This window comes from Nelusetta ayraudi, unplaced genomic scaffold, assembly GCF_046127955.1.
Source record: "Nelusetta ayraudi isolate G7.1 ecotype Tasmania unplaced genomic scaffold, CSIRO-AGI_Nayr_v1 ptg000016l, whole genome shotgun sequence".
NCBI lineage: Eukaryota > Metazoa > Chordata > Actinopteri > Tetraodontiformes > Monacanthidae > Nelusetta > Nelusetta ayraudi.
The window spans coordinates 7215984-7240881 of record NW_027466066.1 but is presented as its reverse complement, the minus strand read 5'-3'; the positions used below and the strand labels follow the sequence as shown (position 1 = coordinate 7240881).

Below are 24898 nucleotides of genomic sequence, written 5' to 3'. Positions count from 1 at the left end.
TTCTGTGCGACGACAAATCGTCCATCGTGTCTTCCAAGGCTCTGGCCAGCAGATGGTAGTGAAGAGCGCCATTTTCTAACTGCCCCGCTCGCTGCGCTGACTGAGGTAAATCGTTTCCGGATGTTCTCGCGCCTCGCCCTCGGCAGCTGCGAGGGGATTGGCCCGCGATTTTTGTGCGCTGTGGTAACATTTCAAGCTCATTGGTCCCGCTCCCTGTCAATCAGTACGTCTTGCTCAGGTACTGAAGAGCGGAAGCCACGTTGACAGTGAACAAGTGTTTGTCATTTGTACGCGTTTCCGAGTCTATCTTGCGCGCCACTTGGGTCCCAGGGTGAGTCGTTCTCCCGCGAAGTAGTTATTTTGTGCTTCCAGAGCCGCACTTGTTGCCCCTCCTTCTCTGGAGAAAGTAGGTTACTTGCTGGGTGTTTGCGGAAATTGGGGCGGGGTGGGGGGTTGTTAACTAACAACTAACTAACTGACTTCGCTATGAGAGTCATTTTGGATGAGATAACGCGTCATGGGTGATACAGACTAATCGTTTCGCCGCTGTTTCCGGGTTTCACAGGTAGGATGAGTGTAGGTTTCATTGGAGCTGGCCAGCTGGCCCACGCAATGGTGAGAGGCTTCACTGCTGCAGGTGAGTTTGTGTGTCACGCTCTCATCCTGTATGTAGGCTGTAATTCCAGTGTGGTTGCTTGGATGGTTGCAATCATACACTGAGTTTACCTCTGGAAATATTTTTTCTCCCTCATCTATTTTTAAGGCGTAATTGCCACTCACAGAATCACTGCCAGCTCCCCAGACACAGACCTCCCCACAGTTCAGGGGCTGCGGGTGGGTAGACAATGACAAGTCAAAATTTAATTTCTTCTTAATTTTTTATTTTTTATTATTATTTTTTTTTATAATTGTTTTGTGTGTAATGGAAAAACATGTTTCTCACTGTCAGAGCCTCTGGTTAGTGTTATTTTGTTTTTGAATTTATTTTCCAGAAACTTGGCGTCAATTTCACCACCAGCAACAAAGAGACCGTAAGCAAAAGTGATGTTCTTTTCCTGGCCGTCAAACCACACATCATTCCGTTTGTGCTGGATGAAATTGGGCCAGACATTGAAAATCGCCACCTCATTGTGTCATGTTCTGCCGGAGTCACCATCAGCTCCATAGAGAAGGCAAGTCAATGAGAAAATACAAAGTATTGATTAAATCCTCCCTGTTCTCACTCGGCTACAGAACAGAATTGGCTCACTTTTTTTTTCTTTTTTTTCTTTTCTCCTACTGACAATTTCTGGTACATGGTGTTTTCGCTTTTATTTTGGAAAATCTTTGGTTTGGCAATTCTGGTTAGCTACTGCATGTGCTTACTCTGAAATAGCCCCAAACTGCAAATGGAACTGTTCCATATGTTTGTAACCTGAATGACAAAGAGCAGATGTAGAAACCAGTAAAAGAAACTGATCAGCTTCCAACATTTTAAATTAAAATAACCCACCGTGTCAAATTTGCACAATTTAATGACAAACAAACCCCAGTTGATTGTTGTTTTAAATGCCAACCCTGTTTTTTTTTTATCAGCTCTTGATTACAACATCAGTGATTTTCTTTCTTGAAGTTCTGTGCTCTTTTCATCAACCGTTCACATTCTACCACTGTGCTTTGCACGCTGCAGACCCTCAGGCCAAACAGTCACATGTTGTAACATGACAGTCAGATAGCTGACTGTCAAAAACACCCACTCACTTCCATTCCCCCCAAAAAGCTGGATTTGTTGGTCTCTATATATATGCTGCCACACTTGAATGACAAATGAAAATGAAAAAAAAGTTATATGATTCATCCCAGTGTATCAGCCCCTTTATGTAACATTTACATGGATATGGCAGGATTAAAGGAATAGAAAATACATGTATGTATTTTCAGTTATATAAAGTCACTAAATCTGAGTAACTTACATTTTCCTTAACCAGTAAGATTATATTTACATTAAGGATGTATCCACTTAAAAGGTCTTATTTTGTTCCCGGGTTTTAATTGTAGTCCAGAAATCGATCTGTTCAGGGTTTTCTAATTAATACCCTGACATCACAGCTAAGGAGTGAGATCACACAGGACATTAGCATGCATCAGTTAATATCTGACTCCCCTTATTCAGATATTAGGAAAGACAGGTGCCAACGAGTCTCTCAGCCTACTGGTTTCCTCTTTCCTAATTTTTTCATGGGTGAAAGTATCAGGACGTTCACCCATGAAAATCACGTTATATGTGGTTATAACAAAATGCAAAAGACATAAACCGATATTTGTTGATTTGCAGTCTGCTTTATTACCGCAACATGCTGCTGGATCTTATATCACTGGCTTTAAAGCCGTCCAGCTATAAATAATTCCGTGGTCCAACCTTTTGTTCCTACAGATTGTCTAGACGGTTGATTCAGTACATTGTCATTCCCTGCAGAAGCTGCAGCAGTATCGCCCTGCTCCTAAGGTAATGCGCCTCATGACCAACACTCCAGTGGTGGTGCGCGAAGGTGCCACGGTATATGCCACGGGCACCCATGCGGAATTGGAAGATGGAAAGTTACTGGAGCAGCTCATGGCCAGCGTTGGGTACTGCACTGAGGTGGAAGAAGACCTGATCGATGCGGTCACCGGACTCAGTGGCAGCGGACCTGCTTATGTAACTATTTCTCACCACCCCACTGCAGTTATGACAAAAAGCTGATTTCAGCCGTTTTCTTTCATCCAAACAATCCTGACAACCTACTTCAATTGCAGGCGTTTACGGCTGTCGACGCCCTTGCTGATGGTGGAGTTAAAATGGGCCTGCCCAGGAGATTGGCAGTCCGTCTTGGAGCTCAAGCCCTTCTGGTAGTGTGTGTGTGTGTGTGTGTGTGTGTGTGTGTGTGTGTGTGTGTGTGTGTGTGTGTGTGTGTGTGTGTGTGTGTGTGTGTGTTTTTCTTTTTTCTTTACAAATTTTACGTGCCCTCCTTAATATTGCAATTTCCGGTGTGCATTTTGGTCTATTCAAAAACCTTATAACAGCGTGGTGTTATAGCAAATGCAGGATTCTTGCCAGGATCTTTGCTAAGGTCCACAAAGCCTCAAAAGTGTCCAATCTGAGAGTAATTTCCATATGCTTGAACCCATCCAGTCTTCTTCTATTTAATCTAAAGTTAATCTTTCAGTCTCATCGATCTTTATCAGAGTGTACAGTTTTCAACAATCATCTGTCGGTTTCAATACAAACAATATCATAACAAAATCCCCCCCCCAAAAAAATTAAAAAAAGGTTTCTCCCCTTTTACTTCTTCACAGGGGGCGGCGCGGATGTTGCTAGACTCTGAACAACACCCAGGACAGCTCAAGGACAACGTGTGCTCACCAGGGGGCGCCACCATCCACGCCCTGCATGTCATGGAGAGTGGGGGCTTCCGCAGCCTCCTGATCAACGCAGTGGAGGCCTCCTGTGTCCGGACCAGGTAAGTTAATGAGAAAAGTGCGAGGCCACCAAAATAACAAATCAAGTTCTCTGTCAAAAGGATACACAAGGGAGGCTTTTAAGATAATTGTTGTGCTCAAACGGATGATATATTTCTACTGGACCGTATATTTCAGACGGTAGATGGAGCTACATGCAGATAATGTTACGCTGACAACTTTGTCCTTCACTGGTTACTAATCAACCAGTAGTAATATAATGTATAATATGATTTAATATGATGTAGTAGGATGTAATAATAGATCATTTTCTCCCCAAAGGGAACTTCAGTGTTTGGCTGACCAGGAGAAAATCTCGCCGGCTGCCATCAAGAAGACGACTTTGGACAAAGTGTTACAGCAGCCCGGTGTGACCGTAGATGCTGTTGGAGTTAAGCCCCATGGAATCAGTTTGTTCAGTAATAATAATGCGAGGACCAAAAAGAAATGAAAGGAGCACATGGTAAACCTGTCACATCTGTGAAATCACCTGTCCATCTCTGGAAGGAGAAAGTCAAATCATTAGTTAAACCTTCACTTGAGATTTGTCTACTGTTTGTGTGATTTTGACCTAACATTGGAAAAAAAAAGCACAAGTTAAATATTTGTTTGTAAACAAAACACCCACTCCTTGTTCCTTATAGCTTTCACATTTTCTCTGCTCATTGTGCTGCTTTGTAGCAGAAGTAGATATATTTGTGTAACTCAGGTTGTGACAAGTGACAATAATTAAGCCCACAATCTGTCAGAGGTTTTTGGTTGACTTTTTAAAGCCATGCTTCGTAAATACTTTTTTCCCCTCAAGTTAAAATGTCCTTTAAGTACCAAAAAAAACTATACAAAGGCAGATTTTTATTTTTTTTTAACCAATTACCACAATTGTTGCATAAATCTAGACCTTTTCTTCTCTCCATAAAATAAGTGTTCCAGTTCATTATTTTTTTAAGAGCTGTGGTTCCGCTTCCATTTCCAAATACTATTGGAAAATTCTGAGAGAATCTTTATTTTCAAAATCCCTTCTGTGGGACAAGAGTCAGCTCAAATTGTGTGTTGTCATATTGTTTATATGAACGTGGTAATGTTTGCACCTGTGTAATACTCTAAAACCTTGTGGTACTTTATTAAAAAAGAAAAAGAAAAACATCAATGTTTTGATTCTGATTTATGCACACTTGAAGCAGCATCCTTTCTTGCTGTCACAATTTGTATTGTGTTGCCGTTTTCTGGACGTGGGGAGAGTATGTGGAATAAAATTTGTAAATATTTTTTTTTTTTTAGAAATTTTTTTTTTCTTGTTAGGAAAGCAAATCCTTCATGAATGAAGGCACGTGACCAAACACGATGACGTCTGGCTTGGATACAAGAGAAAGGAATCAACAAGGGGAGCGAGGAGAGAGCTGGCGTTTGGAAGCGCTTGCTCTCGCTTCTTGTCGGTGGAAGCCAAATTCGCCCGGAACCGCCGATGTTTGGCCGTCGCCGCGGCTGTCCGAAGGGAAAGACGCTGAAACGGCCAACTTTCGCGGGTGTCATTTTTTCCAAGTCAGGTGGGTTCCTCGTCAACCAAACAAGCGTCGGCGTTCATGTTGTGCTGAGTGTGCATGCTGCTGCTGCCTGTCGCTCCGCCGCTGACAGCCTTGGCCGCGGCTACACTACGTTAGCCTACCAGGGGGGCTAGCATTAGCCTAGCTCCTGATAGTTAGCCAAGTTAGCCTAACGGATGCGAGGCAGTGTTTTCGAAGTAAGAGGACGACGCGGCTACTAGGATTGATTGATCGATCGATCCATTGATTGATTGATTCAGTCATTTTAAAGCACAGAAATACAAACAACTAAGGATGGTTTAAATCAACATCTTTCTTTGACTGAACAGGCTGAGGCAGAAGCCAAATGCTTATATACGCCTCGCCTACTACTACTACTACTATTACAAATAATAATAATAAAATAATTTTGCCCCTAAAACAGATAGACGTCTTCTTTTAATACCTTTAACGGGTCTTTGTACAGTAAACATACCAACACTTATGTCTTTCACGCATGCTGTTACCAACGCGCTTGACGCCTTTATTCTGAAAGCTGCCGCCGGAAGTGGCCGTGTGTGGCCGTTGGGGAAACGACAACTGAGCCTGCTGCTGCTGCTGCTGCTGCTACTACGCTGAGATGGCAGCTCATCTTTTGTACACAGTTCCGAGCTGCGAGTAAAAGCGTGCCAATCACTTCCGCGGGTGTGTTGTCCCGCAATTGTTTTGCCCCTTGTTTTGTAGTTTTATTTGTGCTCCCTGACTTGAATGTGCACACCACCCCGACCCCCTACCCCCACTCCCCTCCACGCCCCCGGGGTTCGGGAGCGTGCCCGACCGTGGTGGCGTTGTAACGTTCCGGTTGTAGTAAGGTGGAGGGGGGAAGGCTGAGCGCGGGGATTTCCTCGCTTCCCTTTGCTCGCTTGTTTCTAGTGGGCGGGGGGTTGTTTTGCCACTTTCGCTAGACAGCCGTGGAATATCAGAGTGAGTGGCTCGGCTTCGCTCGGTTGTGACCGAATTAGAGGGCTGGTAGTGGTGGTGCTGCTGGTAGTGGTGGTGGTGGTGGTGGGGCTTGTTTGGTGCCGATGCGTGGCGCGTCCACGGCTCTTCCTCGGCGGCAGTGTGTCAACTCATGTGCTTCTCGCCGATCAAACCTGCTGCTTCATCAGCTCGCCGTGAACAAGGAGCGACAGCGAGCCGAGGCAGTGGCGGCGGCGGCGCTTCAGCGGGATCAGGTTGGTCTTCCTGCGTTGCCTTTGACATCTGACGAGCTGCGTTCACGTGCTTCGTAAACGCTTCTCTGTTTTTTTTTTTTGTTGCATGAATTAGCGGGGAGGCAAACGCTCGTCAAAAGCGTCGACTCTTGACGTTTTAATTGGCTCACCTGGAGTGTCAAATCATTTAAGCTGTGTTTAAAAAAAATAATAATAATAAAAATTGAAACAATGGCAGCAGCGCCCTTGGCTTCAATATCACAGTGAGGCTTTTGATCCGTATGATTGTGTAATTAGAGGGAACGATCAAGTAGCGGTATGTCTGTTATTGGGTGCGTGTCTCTCTCTCTTTTTTTTTTTTTTTTTTTTTTTTTTTGTTATTATCATCATCATCATGGTCATTATTAAACGTGCTGAATCATCACTCCGACGTGTTTTAGACGTTCTTAGAAACCACCCCGAAACATGGCACCAGCCGGACAAAAGGTCCGCCCGGGCGGATCAGGGTCGATGTTTATCACCGAGCCTGTGAGCCGTCATCTCGGAGGCGAGTCGGACTGGTGCTGATGTTGTTCGCCCGTGCGATCCAGTCATCGGGGGCCGTGAGCATCAAGTGACGACCGCCGCGCTTTCATCAATAGGTGCTCATCCATATTCATCCGTGCGTCTTTTTCTTTCTTTCTTTCTTTCTTTCTTTCTTTCTCTTTTTTGTGGTCGTGGCGCATGCCAGACATCGCACATCAAACGAACGGGGGCCCCGCGAGTTGCATGTGGACCAAGTGCCTGAAGTGTCAACCGCGATGTCACATCCATTTTAAAAAATGCATGATAAGCAATATATTATGCGCGCGTTGTTATAAACGGAGACGCGCAATGAGTGGCTGTTTTAAAAAATTGGGTCATGTGGAATTATGGGGCTGTGTGGGAAGTTTAAAAAGCGGCTCATGATTCGGTTTGTATTGCAATGAAGAGATGCTGAGAATGTAATTTTTCTACTATTGAAAGGAATGTTGTTTTCATATCAATTCTTTGAAGACAAAAAAAAAAAATCCTAAAAAGAATGACTGGACTCTATTCAAGCAGACTTTGTCAGTTGACAAATTCCAGAATATTTAGCCCTCTGTTTCCTGCCTCCTACAAAAACGATGGGTTTTGCCTTTGTGCTAATACTGATGCTGTTACTACTCAACTGCACATTTGGAGGTGAAGACAAACGAGGCAGGTGTGAGTTGATCTTAGACGTCAGACAACCATTAATCACGTCAACGCTCTTTGTGACATCACAAGAGGTTGATTTCTTATGCAGCTTTCTTTGCTGTTTGTTTGTTTTTTTGTAAAGTGGAGCAAGCAAGTCGCGCAAAGGCCGCACTCTCCTGATGGCTGTTGACTGTTGATGACAAACCAGAGGCACAGATTATTGAGGGGAAACATTGGTTAATTGAATACTGTTTAGTATGGGACCTTTAATTATGCCCTTAACACTATGGAATAACAGCTTGCTTCAGACATTATCGGCGCTAATGTCATCGCCGTAAGCCATTTATTTCCTTCCGTCGGGGGGCCACTGTCAGGCAGATGCTCTTGTTTCCCTGCGTGTGACATGATGAAATTTGCCGCCTATTAGAGTGCACACTTACGGAGGGGCAGGTAATGAATTATCCATGGAGAATCTCCGTTGCAATTGGAAAAGTCACCTTGGAAACTGTTGTGCGCGTGGCGGCGGCCCGGGCTGAACAGAAGTTGCCCGTTCTTGCTCGAATATCAAACTTATTTCATCATCTCCGTTCATGCGAGCGGGGGCATTGAAGTGTGTTTAGCAGACAGGCCCCGGCCCCACATCAGAGGCTTCGGCTTCGCAATAAAGCGTAATGCCCGTCTCTGCGTTCTCCTCTGCAGGTAACCAGAACGGATGAGGGCCCCGCGTAAGAGCCCGATGGGGCTGGCGATTTTCCCTGCGTGTGTGTCAGTGTGTGTGTGTGTGGATGGAGACGGGGTGCAGCGGTGGAGATCAGCTCCGAGATTTATCGCCTCTTGCTTTGAGGTGGAGAAGATAAAAATAAGGCCCGGGTACCGTAGAGGTGAGGCGAAGGCGCAGCGCTCGCGAGCCCAGTGGCGTCGCTCAGAACGGCCGGGCCGTCGGAGGCTAGAGGAGGATATTTGAGGTTGACGAAACACAAGGCAAGACTTTGCACAGAGGATACGCAGCAGCCCGGCCACCAACACCTCTGCACGGCAGCAGCTACTACGCCTTGGGAGTAGTTACGCCTATTCAGGACAATTAATAGCCTCCAGAAAGGAACACAAATGTGGGATTTGTCCACAAAAGTGCTGCTTAAGCTGCGCGGGGGAAATGGGAATGCCTGGAAGGGAGGAAGAAAAAGATCAATATAGTTTTTTTTTCCCTCTTCCCCTCTCCATTTTTTTGCATGAGGGAGAGAGAATGTCGGTGATGAAACCCCTTGCAAGTGCGGTGCGGATTATGATTGCTTAGCATTGCGATATGCCCGCTCCACTTCTCAAAGTAATACTTTCATCTAGACAGAGCAGCAAGTGTGTTTGATGAATTTCTGTTTGGAACTTGGAGTTCGACTTGGCATGTTCATTACTGCCTCTTTGTGTGTTCATAATTTAGATAAGCCAATATCGGGCAGGAACATGGCGAGCCCGGGCGCTGCGCCGCGCTGTTTCTCATGTAACCTACTTTTATCTCGGCTGATTAATGTTTGAGACACATCAGTGGCAAACTGACATTAAAAAAACAAGCGATTTAACCCAGCGCCCGCTTTGTGAAAGAGGCAGAGTCAAAGTGAAACCGTTGAACGACGGAGGAGGAGGTGGTGGTGGTTGGGGGGCGGGGGGGTTTCTTTGCATTTTTTTGGAGAGTTTCAGTTGATAAATTTAGATTTTTCTCCCTGCGTCTTCTGTCTTAAAGGCTGAATATTTTAAACTCATGTTTAAAGGAGGCCAAAGGTTGACTCGATTCTGCCTTATGCTGTGTATAACCTACGCTGGATGGGAGCTCGAGCAGATCACTAAATATCACCACTTCTGCCTATTGCTCTTTTTTTTTTTTTTTTGCTCTCTCTTCTCAGAATATTTCCTCGAACATTAGAAGGAAAAAGAACAAGATTGAATTTCAATGAGACAACGTATGTGCAGAAGCAGAGTGGCAGCATGCAATCTGAAAACGATGCTTCTATATTTTGTCAATCATTCATTTACTATTTTAGCTGTCATTGTTTTGCTTTTAAGTAAAAAAAAACTATGAATTTCCTATTCATTTTTAAAGTTTCATAACTTCTTTTCCCGCTTGTTAGTGTGGAATGAAGATTCTCTACATTTCTGTCAATTGAGGAGTCAGGCTGAGAAATTGGGATGTGCACCCATTTCAACCTTTGTCATTTCCTAGAAAGAATTCTGAATAAGAAATGAATGGATATTAGTTCATATGCCTCAAATGCACCGGCTGCTGTGAGGATCAGTCTCTTAACGCCATTCCTCCGAAGGCTGCTGTGCCTCAAGGAAACAAACTGAACTGAAGTCCTGGCATTACATCGCGTTGAATCCTCAACTATAGCACCTTTAAAAATAAAAGAAAACAATAAGAAATGTTTTGAGGCACCCGCTAATATCCTGTAGACAGACGCCACCAATCGCTTTGCATAATTTAAACCAAGCTCCAGCAGTGTTATAGAAATTAGACTTTTTGTATCTTTTTTTTTTTTTTTTTTTCGGTACAGAATTTGCTTTTCGTTGTGAGGTGGGGGGAAAAAAAGGCTGGACAGGGAAGGACAAAAACAGATGTCTTTGTTTTTGTTTTTAATTTATTGACACTGCTGGGTCTCTGTTTGTTTGCCCTTATCGTCAGAGCGCTGTGTTTAGCTGAAGGGAAAATCATTGAGGCGCAGGGGAACGCCGATCAAAGGCACGATTTAACGCATCATTATTTTTTTTGCGCTCGATACCAACAAATTGTGTTAAACTGCTCTCCCCGAGTCATTTGGCTTGCAAATGCCGCACCGCCGATGTTGACATGTATGCATTTAATATGTATGCAGCCAGCATAGTAAAGCTCCCGGTTATTTTGCCTGTGTGTGTGTGTGTGTGTGTGTGTGTGTGTGTGTGTGTGTGTGTGTGTGTGTGTGTGTGTGTGTGTGTGTGTGTGTGTGTGTGTGTGTGTGTGTGTGTGTGGGCTGTCTGCAACCCTTACTTCCTCTGCCAGCGCGAGGCAGAAGTATCAAGAGCTTTTCTCTTCCTGTTTAATCAACTCCTCCAGGCAGAGGCCAGCAGAGTCTCCGCTCCCGTCCTCCCCGCTTCTAACCAGCAGAGCTGCGCCGAGTAAACAGCGAGAAACGCATTCTATATGTGTTTGGCGAAAAACCGGTCCAACCTGAGTCCCTTTAAATAAGCCTCACATTATCAGCGAGTGAAAATGCAAAAAAAAAAAAAAAAAAAGAGGAAAAAACAAACCCTCGGGGGCGGTGATTCATGTTTTCGCTTTAAACCACATGAACTACACACACGTTCCAGACATAAATGTACCACATGCTCGATATGGTGCAGCCTACCCGGCTCCATATGGGTAATAATCAGCGCCAGCATTTATTAGGGTGCATAAAGTGGCGGCGTCTACGACAAATCATCAGCGTTATGTCTATCTGAACATAACCCCGAGTAAGAAAAAAAAGAATAGAATGGACAAGAAAAGAGAATTGTTTTTTTTTTAAAGCGAGTGTCAAAAGACTATCGAGAGATTTTCTTTTTCCTGCTGCTACCTTCTGCTTTTTGCCTCATTCTCTCATTTTTTTTTTAATATGGAACATTCAGGGCGTAACAGTGGGTGGAATATTGAAAACAGAATTTTTTTGATGTGAAAATACGTACATTCTTATTAAGTTATACACTCTGAAACATTAACCCCAATTCTCTAATAAAATATTTTGTTTTCGTATTAGAGATGATTTTAAAAAGCACCATACATTTAAAGTGATTACTTCATATTTCATGTGATGATAGGGATGATATGTTGTGCTGAACTATGAGCACAGAGACCTTTATAAAAAAGGCTCAGCCTTGTAAATTTAGCAGTGTGCGCGGTACAAAGGGACTGGCCCACGTTGAGGCGTTGAATGACACCAATACTAAAATCCTGAGTGCGATCAAGAGTGCACTTTCCTGGCCACCGGCCTGGTCGTCTTCTCCTTCTTCTTAACAAACAGTCATTGAATTATTGTGTAACAGAAGCTCCTCTGTCCATGAAGGACAAGCGTCGCATATATTGGAGTTGTTTCGATATAAAACCCCTCATTAATACCCGGACCGCCGAAAGCCTTCCGCCCCTCCGTCACAGTGGCAGCGTATTAAGCGGCGGGCAGGTGTGAGATTTTCTCGCGCGTCGCCCCCTCCGAGTCTCCTCCGGTTAGGAGTATTGACTTAGTATTTCCCCTCCACTACAAGCATATCACATTTCCCTGTGAAAGCTGGCTGAATGATTTCCCCGCTCCCTCTTTTTGTCACTCTTATTTCACGCTCTGAATACTTAGTGGTTAATAGCTTCCCTCCCCTCTTCCTGCCGTACCTTTTTCTCTCTCTCACACTCACTCTCTCACTCTCTCTCTGTCTCTGTCTCTCCCTGTCTCACTGTTTTCTTCAAGCTTTTGCATCAAGTCTTCCAGGAACTCTTGGAGGACTTTCTCCCCCTCTTCCTCCCACCTTCCCCTTTAAAATTTGCAGTCATTTGGAGCCCAACACAAGCTGGGTTTCCATGACAGTTTTTTTGCAAAATAAAAGCGATATTTCTAAAATTTCGACAGAGTACAGTTGTGATTTGCAGCTGTTTCAGTTGAATGGTGTGAAACGCACTAGCCGTATTTCTGTTCCCGCAAGATTTTACGAGAATTTTCTTTTCTTTAGTTTACTTTTGTTTGCCGTCAAGAATGGTTGTTATATATATTTAAAAAAAAATATTCTGCCTCCTCCTCCTCCATCCAAATATAACGCGGCATTTTCACTTGAGGTGAACTGGTCACGTGACCCCGTACGTCACGTTCGCTGACGTGTCAACGCGAAAAGTGGTTCTATGACACTTTTGCGATATATCTCAATATCGACGCATCTGATAAACCACCTCACGAGAGCGTCAAAACCCCTTTAGCGATATTTGAGAGGTTTTTCAAAGTTTAACTCTTTCCATCACCAATTTTTTGTATTGCGATATATATATATTTTTTTTGCACAATTCTCGGGGGGATGGAAACGCAGCTACTGTTGATAATTGACTTGACTCGACCGATGGGGTGGAGGGGCGGTGATTAGATCTGAATATCCAGGCGATCTCTTCTACTCGGGGCCCGAAGGAAGGAGGGAGAGAGAGAGAAAAGGAAAAAAGAAAAAAAAAGAAACCACGGCGGTCCCTCCGATGCGGCGCCGAGTGTTGAGAACAGCTATTTGCGGCGCGCGGGGTGACGAGGTCACCTGACTCGCATGAGGCGCGTCCCCGCGCTGCGGACGAGACGAACAAACGAGCAACGAAGAAGGAGTGAAGGCGCAGAGGCGTCGTGAGAAAACTGCTGAGGTCTCCCCTTCCCCCCATTCCCCTCGCACGCTCTTCATCGCGCAGCTCCTCGGGTCGGCGGCGGCCGCCCCGCACGGAGTCCTCAGCGACGGCGCGAGGTTATTGATCGGGGGAATTTGAAAAGGCGATCGCTAGCGCCCTCACGCTGTCTTGACTCAATTTGGCGCTTGAAAGTTCTAGAATTTTAATTTTTTTTAAAAAAGGAAGGAGGAGAACAACATTAATTTTCGCAACTTTATTATATATTTTTCTGACACCGAGACCTCAGCGAGAACGCCAGCGTGGCACAAATTGATTATCCTCAAATAAACTTGTGGATCTCCAAGGAAGTGGCCGTGCGGAGGTCGGACCGCCAACCTCGCTCGCCTGGATCCTCATGACATCACTGAAAACCAAAAAAAGAAACAAACAAAAGAAGTGGCGAACGGCCTCTCGTGCACCTCCGGGGAGTTGGCTGACAGGACGGAGGAGACGCATGTATTGTGAGGAAAAGGTTGATGAAGTGAGTTTTGCATAATATGAGGGCCTGGAGAGGCCTGATTTACATTTAGGACACAGCTTTCGCAGTGGAGGCCCCGTCACCTGAGAGAGTCCACACCAGAATTAGTCCTGTGGGGGGTTTTCTCCCCGCAAAATGAGCCTTGACTACTGTTGTAGTACTTGAGATTGGTCTTGGTCTCAAGACCGCTTTTCTCTGTCTCGGACTCGGACTCAGACTCGGAGGCATTTTTACTCAGTCTTCTCGCTGCCTCAGACTGGGCGGACTCTGGATTTTTGATCAAGACCAGTCAAGACTCGGCCACTGTCAGTCAGTGATACAATAAGAACAGGAAAGAATCCAGCTGCTGCCGTTTTACACTCTGTTCCCCCCCCCCCCTCCCCCAGAGTGACACTCCCCCTTATTCCTAGTTCATTCATTTTTTTCATTTCATGAAGCAAAGTTGTATTTTTGAAAATAGTTGGCAAAGCAGCAAAATGTTAAAAAAAAAAAAAAAAATTATTGAAAGTTACCTTGCAGAAAAAAGACGTTGCTGTTCGATTTAGAAGCAAAATTAAATAAAAAAAAAAAGATACTGGTTATTGCTTCTGTTTTGTTGTTATTTTGCTTTGAGATACTGTATAAAGTCTTGGTCTTGTCTCAATCTCGAGACTCTCTGCTCTTGATCGTCGGAGAGTATGGAGATCGAGACTCTCCGCTCTTGGTGCGGTCTTGACTACGACACTGGCCTTGACGTTTGTCCTTTTCTTTGTCTTTTCTTGTTCTTCCTCGGTTCCACGGGAACCCGGTTGCTTTTGTTGGTTTGCACTCTGTGTGTGTTCCTCTTTTTCTTTCCCCCCCCCCCAATCAGCATGCACCTCCACCGTCCAGGTTTTTATTCACTTCATTAGCAAGCCGGCGAGTGCCAAGCGCGCGGACGCTTCTCGCCGGGAATCGACCGTGACAAGTTAAATTTATACGTTTGTATGTGTTTGCGTGTGTGCGGATCGAATGGGTGGGCGGGTGGGCGGGGGTGGGGTGGTATAATCTGTCTTATTGTGTTTACATGTGCGCGCGATTTGGGTGGACGTGATTCGCCACCCAGCCGTCACGTCTGAGTGGAGCTGGCGCCCTCTCGGTCCTCGCCGTGCGCGTTTAGTATTCCGGGAGCCGCCGCTGTCGTCATCTGGATTCTCAGGCTGCTTCCTGAGGGGTTTTTGTGTTGAAGGGTTTTTTTTGTTTTGTTTTAAGGCCCTTCCCCCTCCCCTCCCCAGCTTCAGAACCCCAACCCTCCAGAACCCCAACCCCCCACCCCGTGTGCTCTCATGGCCCTGATAATCTCGTTACGCCGCTGTCAAGTGGTGGAGCCGTCTCTCCCCCACCCACCCACCCACCCACCCCACCCCCACCCCCTGCAGCCCTGAACCGCCGTTCCGTGCCACCTCCGGCGGCAGAGAAATCCCACCTGCACCCCCCACCCCCACCGACACCGAGCCCCACCGCCATTTTGAGACAGCCGCTGACGGAGGACCCTTTTTGGATGTATCCTTGAAGAATCACCTCCGCCAGCATCTTTATTCAGCCCCCTCACCCCCCGTCTCCCACCCCTACCTCGGGCGCCGCGCGACACTGATAAATATTCATCATCCGCCAGAGTGGCGGCGGTGGGTGGGTGGGTGGGTGGTTGGACGGATCGGGGCGGGGGAGGGGGGAGGGGGGAGGGAGTGCGAAGATGCTCTACCCTCAGTCCCCCTCCACCCTCCCTCAACAAAGGGTCCCCAAGCTAATGGTGTCCATCCTCGGCAGCCCCCCCGGAGAGACCACCGCGTGGCGGATGAGATCATTAAAGCGGCGCTGGGGCTCAAGGCCGGACCCATCATTCCACATCATCGTAACCACCACCACCCCCCCACAACAAGCCTTCACTCTCAACCTGGGTCGACCCCGTCGCGCCGTGGCAGGCCGCCCTCTGCACATCCACACCGCCGGCCGCAGACACAGGGCCTCTGAAGGTTGCAGGCGGCCTCGTGCCTCTCGTCTCTCGCCTGCCCTGTGTTGGTTCAACTTCACAACCTCCTAATTGGCACCTTGGTTTTCGGTCCTTGCTGAGATCAGTAATTTTTCTTTTTTTTTTCTCTCTCTCTCTCTCTCCCTCCCTCTTTCTCTCCCCCTTAACCTGTTCTTCTCGAGCTCCTGCAAATGTGTCGAGTGGGCATTTTTCACAAGGATGTTTGCACTCTCTCACTCTCCACCCCTTTTCTTCTCACCCTCTCTCTCTCTCACCCTCTCTCTCTCCCTCTCTCCATCCCCACCTTCCCCTTCACTGGGTGACCACACTCAGCGTTTTCTATTTCCTGTGGGTGTGATGTCTCTCCTCACCAAGCAATCAGCTCTGATTTGTCAGCGTTCTTCCAGGCGATTCATGAAAATTCAGCGAGTGCCTACAAAAGGCGTCCGTGTCCCTCCTCCCTCCCAACCCCATCCCCCCACTACCAACCCGCTCCCACCTCGGCCACCCTACCTACCCTCCTCCCCTCTCGCCCGCGACGCCGCCCTCGCTCGCCGTTCCGTTTGACAGGCCGCACAAAAGGTTTAAAATTACGGAAAGTAGGCGACCGCAAGTATGGTTCCCGTCAAAATGTGGAGCAAAAAGACACCAAGGGAGCAGGTGAACTTTGCTAGTTTGGAACAGTAGGTGGCGGTATTGGCAACGCACAGAAACAGTGCTGCAATAAACGTGTAGGGGGAGTAACAGTTACAAACCAGACAACAACAAAAATTGTCGCCCTAGCAACGTACAACTTGCCGAGTTGGTGTTTGGGTTCGTGATATTTTTAGATTTTTTTATTCTTTATGTTTTCCACAATTGAGACCAAGGGGACGTTTTGGTCTCCTTGTTGCTGGTGCTCCGAGCCATGTTGCCCTCTGTTGTTATGGGGAAACTGGGAACTCGGCATCATGTGATGTTATCTGTTCGGCAAACATGTCCATTTCCCAATTTGCGCAATTACTCTTCACTGCGCAAGTGCAATTTCTTTCATCCTTTTTTTTTTTTTTTTTTTTGTTAAATGCGACTCCCCAAGATCTGCATGAAACCAGCGACTTTTTTCAGCTGCTGCTAAGCACTTTTAACTTGTGTTGCAAAAATCTCCCTGCCACTTTTATCGGCTTTTATGGGCAGAAAAAAAGTAGAAAAAGGTGCGTTTCCCTCCGCTGCCTCATCCCTCCATCTTCCTGTCTGTGTGTGTGTGTGTGTGTGTGTGGCCTCTTTGTCTGCGAGAGACGTATGACATGCCTGCTAGTGGAAGGGAGCAGCTGTGCGTTGGACCTTGTCTGTGTTGCGCTGCCATGCCCTGTCATTGGTAGCCGTCTGTTGGCAGCAGCCAGCCAGCCCGCCAGCGCTGGAGGGTTGCGCCGCGGCCGTAATCCTTCCACGGTGTCATATGGCGGAGCCGCTCTCGGCCACGCCGAGCCGTGCCTACTGTTACCCCGCACAGCTGCGCGCAAGAATACAACCCCCCCCCCACACACACAGACACACAAGCTGCGTTTCCATTGCCCCTAGAATTGAGCAAAACCTAAATATCGGGATAGAAATCTGGTAATGGAGCCACCTAAACTTGGAAAAACCTCTCAAATATGGCTTTGACGCTGTCATGAGGTGGCTTCTCAGGCATATTGATATGGAGGTATATCGCAAAAGTGTCATGGAAACACTTTTTTCGCATTTACACGTCAGCGGACGTGATGTACGGGGTCACGTGACCGGTTCACGTCAAGTGAAAATGGCGGAATATTTTTTTTTTTTTACAAGTAATCAAAGAGAAAAATATAACAACCATTCTTGACGGCAAACAAAAGCAAATGTATTTCTCGTAAAACTCGCGGGACCACATTTTACGAGAATCACGGCTCATGCGATTCAGTGGAAACGCCTGCAAATCGCAATTGCACGTTGTCGGAATTTTCGAAATATCGTTTTTATTTCCCGAAAAAACTGTAATCGAAACGCAGCAACAGACACACACACAATCTTCGCGAAGGGAAATATGCCGCGTACGCAGTTATTGGGAATTTGGAAGAAGCTGCCCCACCTTTTTTTAATTTCGCGCCCCCACGCCCCCTTCCGATTCCTGTAGCTATTAGCGCCACGCTTCCTCGTCTATTTGTCCATTATCTGTGCATCATCAGGCTGACCATTATCCCATTATGTTTTTTTTTGCGTCCGTGGTCCAAATGCTTACTGGAAATGAGTCACCGCGAAGGCCACTGAGAGAGTCGGCGCTACCGCCGGCGGCTGTTCACAGCTGCTCCGACGGGGATGAAAGACTCACATTCAGAAAGTCCTTTGCAGGGAAAAGAAATACCTTTTTTTTATCATTATATATTGACAGCCGCTCGCTGCGCGCGGGGAAATCTCTCCCGTTTTATGAGAGCCGGGAGCACCTTTTCTTCTTTTTCCTCTTTTTTTTTCCACCCCTCCCTCCGCCAAAGTAAAAGCATCAAGAATGCACGGCACAGTCCGACCTCTTGTTGTGTCCCCAGCCTGTGTGATCGTGTCGTATTCAGGTCATTTTTAACAAGCGTCTTGTCTCTCCCTGTTTGGCTCAGGTGACCGGTCCACCTGTAGCACCCAACCTCTTCCCCCCTCCCCCCCACCCCTTCTCTTTTTTTGTTGCCATGGAGATATCCAGGCCTTCTTTGCGCACCTCATAGGTCCCCTTCATCTGTCTTTTTTTCTATGTGCTCCCCTCCCCCTGATTTTTTCTCTGCACACATCTAACGTGATTACCTTTGCGGTAATTTTGCTTTTTCTTAACTCTTCCATTCCGGAGGGGGCGGAAGCACCTAGCGGAGCGGGAGATTCTTTTATTTTATCCTGTGCTGAAAAAAGTTGTAGTAAAAAAACAAAAAAAAAAACAAGGAAAGGAAAAAAAAAGAAAAAAGAAAAAGCCCCACATGCATTTGTTTAGGTGCTGAGCACAAACACCCACGGCTGGGCGGGCTGCGTTAAATCAGCTTACTGAGGCAATGTGCTGGCTGGGCTCGCCGTGGTGGGTTCCTGTGTCGCTGACGCAGCGTTTACCGGGTGTAGTGTAAAGCTCCCAGAGTTCCCTGTGCGCTCTGCGTGCGTGCGTGCGTGCGCGCGTGTGTGTGTGTGTCCACGTGTGTGTGTCTTTAGCCTTAGACGGCGCTCGCACGGTGGAAGGCACCCAACCTTCTGTCCGTCTTAACACCAGTAGGTCAGATTTCTTGCCTGCGCAGCTTCTCCGTTGCCTTTCCTCCGCACCGGCAAGACACGACTTCTGCAGTGCGGCCGCCTCAGTGTGGACACGGCGTCTGAGGCACTGCAGCACCGGCACAGCAAAGCCCCCCCCCCACCCCCCCTCCCCACCGCCCCAACCATTCCCCACCTCAGCCCCAGTTGATTTACGGGTTTCCAGTTGACGGCGGCCAAGTCGAGACAGGTGTGCGTGTCTTCGGCAGACCTGATGGCTCTTTTTCCAGAGGTTTTTATTTTTTTCAAGCTGAAGGGTTTTTCGCTCGAGTCCGTCCACGTCCTCTGCTGTCTGTTCAGGGTCTGGGAGGCTCCATTCAAATATAAAGTGGCTCAAGTTTTGCTTTCTCTATCATTGAACGTCTGCCAAACAGCTAAATGTCATCCTCCTCGCCACGCTGTTTGAATACAGCGCAGGATTGTAGTCGGGCAGATGTTGTTTTTGTGTGTGTGTGTGTGTGTGTGTGTGTGCGCGCGCGCGTGTGTGCGGGCAGGGGTTCAGTCCAGTCGCTGAGCAGACTTGGCGTCACTTACAAGGGAAGCGATGCGTCCTTGACCCACTTAGCGCCTGGTGTTTTTTAAAGAACCTAACCGCGCCGTAGCCAGAAGCTGATTCCCTCTCATATTCGATAGGACTGTCCCACCTCTCACCTTCTTTTTTTTGTGTGGGGCAGAGGGAGTCCAGCAACATTGTGTCACTCCGGAGACACTTAAGTTTTCATCATACCGCAAAGTTTTCTAACTTTGGAAATAGATGGACAGAGAGATTAGATAGACAGAAAGTTTATTTATCCCAGAGGGAAATTTCTGACTCTCTGTTGCTTACATACACTCATATCTCGCACACATAAAAGGGACATTTAAACAAATTAAAATTCAAACAAAATTGCACTACCTCTTCCATCCACTAGATGGTACTAACTTGGTCTTCCCCGCTATGTGTGGCTCGATTTGCTTGGTGAAAACGGTGAAAACGAAATGGTGCTTACGGCAAAGTCAATTGCATCGCTGCAGTAATATCGTATCGCGAACAAAAAACTGCGACAAAATGAGGAAGAAGAATCTCGTGTCTCGTGTCTAGTTAAATTCTGACTAAGGCGTATACATACATAAAGGGGAAATTCGAATTCCAATCGCATTATCTGTGTGTCTAAGTAGGAGTTCTCCGACTCCAATTTTAGGCGGACTAACGCGTTTACGTGCACTTCAGTTGTCCAGTTGCAGTCGGACTAAGGCAATAATTCTGTTTTCTCGAGTGTCATGTAAACGTAGTGACTGGGGGGTCATGCTGTATCTTTCACACACCCCTCACCTGCAACACACTGACAGTGACCTCTCTTGTCTGCAGACTAAGCAGCAGCAGCAGCAACAACAACACAGGTGGACGCGGCTCTTGTGGCATGACTACCACAAACAAGGGAAACAAGGCCTTGAAGGTAAGTAGCACGTGTGCAGTATGACAGACACGCACCTGGCTCAACGCTGACCGACCCCTCTCGTCCCGTCCCTCCTCCTCCAGGTGAAGCGGGAGCCGGGGGAGAATGGCACCAGCCTGACCGACGACGAGCTGGTGACCATGTCGGTGCGGGAGCTCAACCAGCACCTGCGGGGCCTGACGAAGGAGGAGATCCTGCAGCTGAAGCAGCGGCGGCGCACGCTCAAGAACCGCGGCTACGCCGCCAGCTGCCGGGTGAAGCGCGTCACGCAGAAGGAGGAGCTGGAGAAGCAGAAGGCGCAGCTGCAGCAGGAGGTGGACAAGCTGGCGACGGAGAACGCCAGCATGAAGGTGGAGCTGGACGCTCTGCGCTCCAAGTACGAGGCGCTGCAGAGCTTCGCCAGGACTGTGGCGCGCAACCCCGTGGCCTCCGCCAGGGGGCCCATGGCCTCGGTCATCGGGCCCCTCATCCCCGGTAAAGTAGGTGCCACCAGCGTCATCACCATCGTCAAGTCCAAAACGGAGGCCAGGTCGTAGTAGCAGACACGCAGAGAGACAGGGAGGGAGGGAGGGAGGGAGGGAGAAGATCTTTCAAGGCTCCAGTCAGTGCATTGCAACCCAGCACGGCGTCACTTCTCACCCGTAACTTCTCCTGCTGACGCTCACACCTCGCCTCTCCAAGTAGCACCTACAGCATGACTCAGCAGTCAGAATTTGTCGGGCGGAGAAGAGTGCTCCGTGCCGAAAACACCCCTCCCCCGCCTCCCCAAAACAAACCCAAGTCACGTTGATTTTTAGAACAGCGACACTTTCCAGCAAATTTCTGTTCACAGCTCAGTTATTCCTCAGCAATTACAGAGTGAGAGCTTTTTGTTCAGGATGAGCTCCTCGGGGGGGGGGGTTCCATCCTAAGAATTAGCTGGGGTGTTTTTTCTGTCACACAACCAGGAAAACACAAACAGCTGAAACTCCCTCTGCTTGTTATTATGTACTGACTTAAATCTGGATGAATAACGGCCAGAAGCTCTCGCAAGCCTGACGAACCCCAAAACGAGTAAATTAGTCCAATTTGTGATCTTTTTCTCTGTCCTTCTTCTATTTGACGTCTGTCAGGAACACGAGTGTGAAAATGATGCTCCCAAATCCGGCGGTTATTTCTGCTCACGTGTCTTTGAGGCAGGCTTTTTAATGAACTCGTCATTATCGATATGACAGGTAGATGCAATAATATATGTATGTATGCACTGAAAATACAAAGAGGTCTTGCATATTCATGGTGATGTGAAAGTGGTAAAAAAAAAAAAAAAAAAAAAAATCCATCACCAGTTCTTCACGATGACATCCTGGAGCCGAGTGCCATTCCAATATGACAAGATTCCTCTCCAGTATCTGAAAAAGAAAACAAAAAACCCGAATGTTCAAATCATGATTTGTGGTAACGGCGAAAATCCACAAAACCTTTTGAAGCATAAGTTCCGCTTGTAGAGAAACTATAATGGTGTCGTTTTGTTTCGAAGAAGATATATATATTGCGTGTTTTGATTTGTTTTGTTTTTCAATGACTTGTCGCCAGGGCTGTCGGATATTTCCAAAAGAGAGTCTTTACACAAGCTTTACAGTTTTGAATTGCTATGGTGTAGAAAACTTTGTCTGTTTGTTGCGTTCTTGGGTTTCCTTTCTAGGTAGACGACCATCAATCGTTTATAGAAATACAGATGATGAAAAATGACAAAAAAAAAAATGGAAAAAAAAAAAAATGTTCCTGTGACATCTTTTTTGCAATTGTACCAAAAGTGGCTTACTATTGAAGTCTGATAGCTTTTTTTCTAGTGACTAGGCGCGTACTGTGGGGTAGCGCGTGACGTGACGTGTAAGTGACAAAGTTGGCAGTGTCGTTCACTGTATAGATGTCAATGCTGTGCTATTTAAAACAAATCTGTAGAGCTAAACTAGGTGGTGTAATCAAGGTCAGTTGTCTTTGTGCGTATTGGCATCTGTGATCTCCTCCGCTTCCTCGCTGTAAGTTACATATCATGTTGCCATTAAGAGTTTACCGCGTTCGAGCCGTGCGGCACAGAATCTGGGGAAATTACGCACGCCAGCTGGGAAAAAGGAGAAAAGGTCATCGCTTTGTCCCAAATTGCTTTCTTATGCTCCAAATTCTCAATATGTTGAGCGCAAAGCATTCAAAATGGTCCCCCCCCCCAAAAAAAAATTAAAAAAAATAAATCAAGTGACGCGTTGCCGCTAGCCTGCTCGCTAACCTGACTTAGCGTTAACATCTGCTTACATGCCCCCCCCGGCTATGGAGGCACATTTTAATAATGGAGCGGCGTGTGCTTTGTTTAAATTGGTTGTTAAAAAAGTAACGGGGAAAGGCGGGGGAAAAAAAATACAATTTGGGGCAAAGCCGCCCGTGACGAAATTTCTGCTACCAGTAGGAGTATTCCAAGTATAGCAGCGAAAGTCAGTTGTACTTGGTGGTGGATGACCACTTAATACACAGACCACTTAAAAATGACTTCATTGATTGGTGGATGTCCTCACCAACGGATTTTGCTCAGACCTCCGAATTTGGTCCAATGATACGAGCCCAGCAACGGTTTCCACTGCCTGCCATACACCCGAAGACTTTCATAAAGCTAAAAAAATTAAAAAAAAAAAACAAGATGAACGTCAGACAGCCCCTCATATCTAAAGACAATCTGCCAACAAGTCCCTGAGGCTTTTTGCTGTTGTATTTCGTCCCAGACTTGAGACTGAAGACGTTTTTGATAATGTCTTTAATTGAATAGTCACTTTGAGGAGACTGAACTCCCATCACTTTTCTGAAGAGTTGAAATGGAATGAAGAGTCATCGGGTGTATGGCTAGCATGAGATAACCCTTGGATTGAACTTCCCCTCCCGCTGGAAATCTACTCCGTTCCGCACAAGATCTTTCGAAGGGGAACCGCAAGCCGGTGCGGCGTCACAATGCGTCGACGCCGGTTTTGAAGTCGTGAGTAAAGCGGTAGGGTGTTTGTATGCACTATAAGCTCCAACCTGTTTTGCTCAGGACAGAACAGGTTGCCCAAAAAAAAAAAAAAGAGTAGAAAACACACGCATAAAGAAAATGAAGTGGCCACTCTTGGTGAGGAGAAAGGGGGACGGGGAAGGCAGCTCTGTTTTTCTTTTCCTTTGTAGAGATATTTTTCTTAAATTCTAAGCATGTCAGAAAGGGCTTCAAATCCATGCTTGGAAAGCGACGCAGCACCAACACGCCGAATTACAATCAACGACAGCACCTGCCAGCACCGCTCCCGCCCCCCACTTTCCCTCCGTGCCAAGTGTTGAGCCGCGTGTCCCGCTCCCTGAAACAGGAAGTGAGCTCTTACGTCTCCAGGTTGAAGGCCGTCGGTCGGCGTGAGAGGAGTGTCTCCGCAGTCTTTGAAAGCACCTGTCGTAAGAGGCACTCGTCAATAATCGGTATATTAGCCAGAGTGGCGTCAGTCGGCCGTGGCCCTGTCGAGGAGGTAGGTAGACATCGCTGCAAATGGGCGCTCGCAAATTAGACAATTTTATCAGTGAGCAGCAAAAAAAAAAAAAAAAACAACAACACAAAAAACACTCTGAAAGGCACAAATAAAGACTGCCTTTTAAATGTTCCAACAGCGGGTCTCATTGTTTGGCACTGACTCGGAGGGAACTAAGATCCTCGAAGTGAAATCAGACAAAAATGAACTATTTTGAGGGTGGATGTTGGCGTTCCAGTGCCAGTGAGGGTTAGACAAGACATTGTGCCATCATCTAATGAAGGTAAAGTCCCAGTGATTGCCACGTCTCGAAGGACGCGAAATTTCCCCTCCACATTTGACCCAACCTGCCAGTCTCAGGGTGGGCACTCAACCACTAGACTGAGCTGGTAATCAACTTAGTTATCAAGTTTACGGTATTGATTGGATGAGGGAAACGATTACATGTCAATAACCACTGCGCCACCGTGTCGCCCAAAATACAACTCGCTGCTGCAAAATAAAATGTGCTGGGCATCAGTTCCATTGGTCTGGTAGCTGTGGAAGGTTGAAGTTGTGTGCAGCCTCAAGGGGGCGCTCCTCGAACCGACTGACGACACCTGTGGCGAATATACTTCCTGCTGTCGATTCCCTCGTGCGAACCCTCTCCAGAAATCGCGAAATGACCCCCCTTTTAATCGGAACGCCCTTCCCCCAGATCGCCGCCTCCTGCTGGTCAGAATATCTCACAGCGGCGGCGAGGCTTTCAACTAGCAACCCTCTCCAGAATCCCGTGCCAGGAGAGTGGGTTTGCTGGTTCTAAACCGTCTAGTGCGCAAAATATCCTATGCTCACTTTGTCAACACGCTTTGCTATTACATTGACTGGTTAACTGTGGGAAATAAAAAACACACACATATATATATATATATATATATGTATGTATGTATATGTATGTACATATATATACAATATATATATATATATATATATATATATATATATATATATATATATATATATATATATATATGTATACATATATATATATATATATATATATATATATATATATATATATATATATATGTATACATATATATATATATATACATATATATATATATATGTATGTATATCTATATATATATGTATATATATATCTATATATTCAGATATATATGACTCTTGACATAGCCCAGTATTGATGTTGGCGTCCTTATTGCTGTGGCAGTCTTGTGGAGTGAATCTTTTTCGTGTCAAGTGTCTTTGAAGGTGCTCCCGCGCGGCACCGCCGACCAATCGCTCAAGTCTCCGCCGCAGAGGCCACACCCCTCTTGCTCTCACACACACATACAGTGCAGGTGTATAATATGTAGCTACAGTAGGTATAAATGACCATCGTGGGGTGGGCTAAAACAGAAAAAAAG

At 46.6% G+C, this 24898-nt stretch overlaps 2 protein-coding genes across 5 annotated transcripts; both read left to right on the top strand.

Moving 5' to 3' along the window:
• Positions 1 to 181: 181 nt before the first annotated feature.
• pycr1a (pyrroline-5-carboxylate reductase 1a) lies at positions 182 to 4618 on the top strand. 2 transcript variants are annotated; one of them, XM_076024292.1, is made up of 8 exons: positions 182 to 331; positions 566 to 637; positions 764 to 834; positions 993 to 1172; positions 2456 to 2677; positions 2776 to 2841; positions 3316 to 3479; positions 3760 to 4618. In XM_076024292.1, exons 2-8 carry the CDS (start codon positions 571 to 573, stop codon positions 3926 to 3928), a joined length of 939 nt encoding a protein of 312 aa, XP_075880407.1. In that variant the 5' UTR covers positions 182 to 331; positions 566 to 570; the 3' UTR covers positions 3929 to 4618. The 2 variants fall into 2 exon arrangements, with proteins under 2 accessions (XP_075880407.1, XP_075880406.1); XM_076024291.1 differs by having other exon boundaries at positions 183 to 331; positions 2776 to 2868.
• Positions 4619 to 4742: 124 nt separating this feature from the next.
• On the top strand, positions 4743 to 22178 carry LOC142886990 (transcription factor MafG). 3 transcript variants are annotated; one of them, XM_076024294.1, is made up of 3 exons: positions 4743 to 5021; positions 19890 to 19977; positions 20061 to 22178. In XM_076024294.1, exons 1-3 carry the CDS (start codon positions 4819 to 4821, stop codon positions 20511 to 20513), a joined length of 744 nt encoding a protein of 247 aa, XP_075880409.1. In that variant the 5' UTR covers positions 4743 to 4818; the 3' UTR covers positions 20514 to 22178. The 3 variants fall into 3 exon arrangements, with proteins under 3 accessions (XP_075880409.1, XP_075880411.1, XP_075880410.1); XM_076024296.1 differs by lacking the exon at positions 4743 to 5021 and adding an exon at positions 5596 to 5702; XM_076024295.1 differs by lacking the exon at positions 4743 to 5021 and adding an exon at positions 5733 to 6232.
• Positions 22179 to 24898: the final 2720 nt, after the last annotated feature.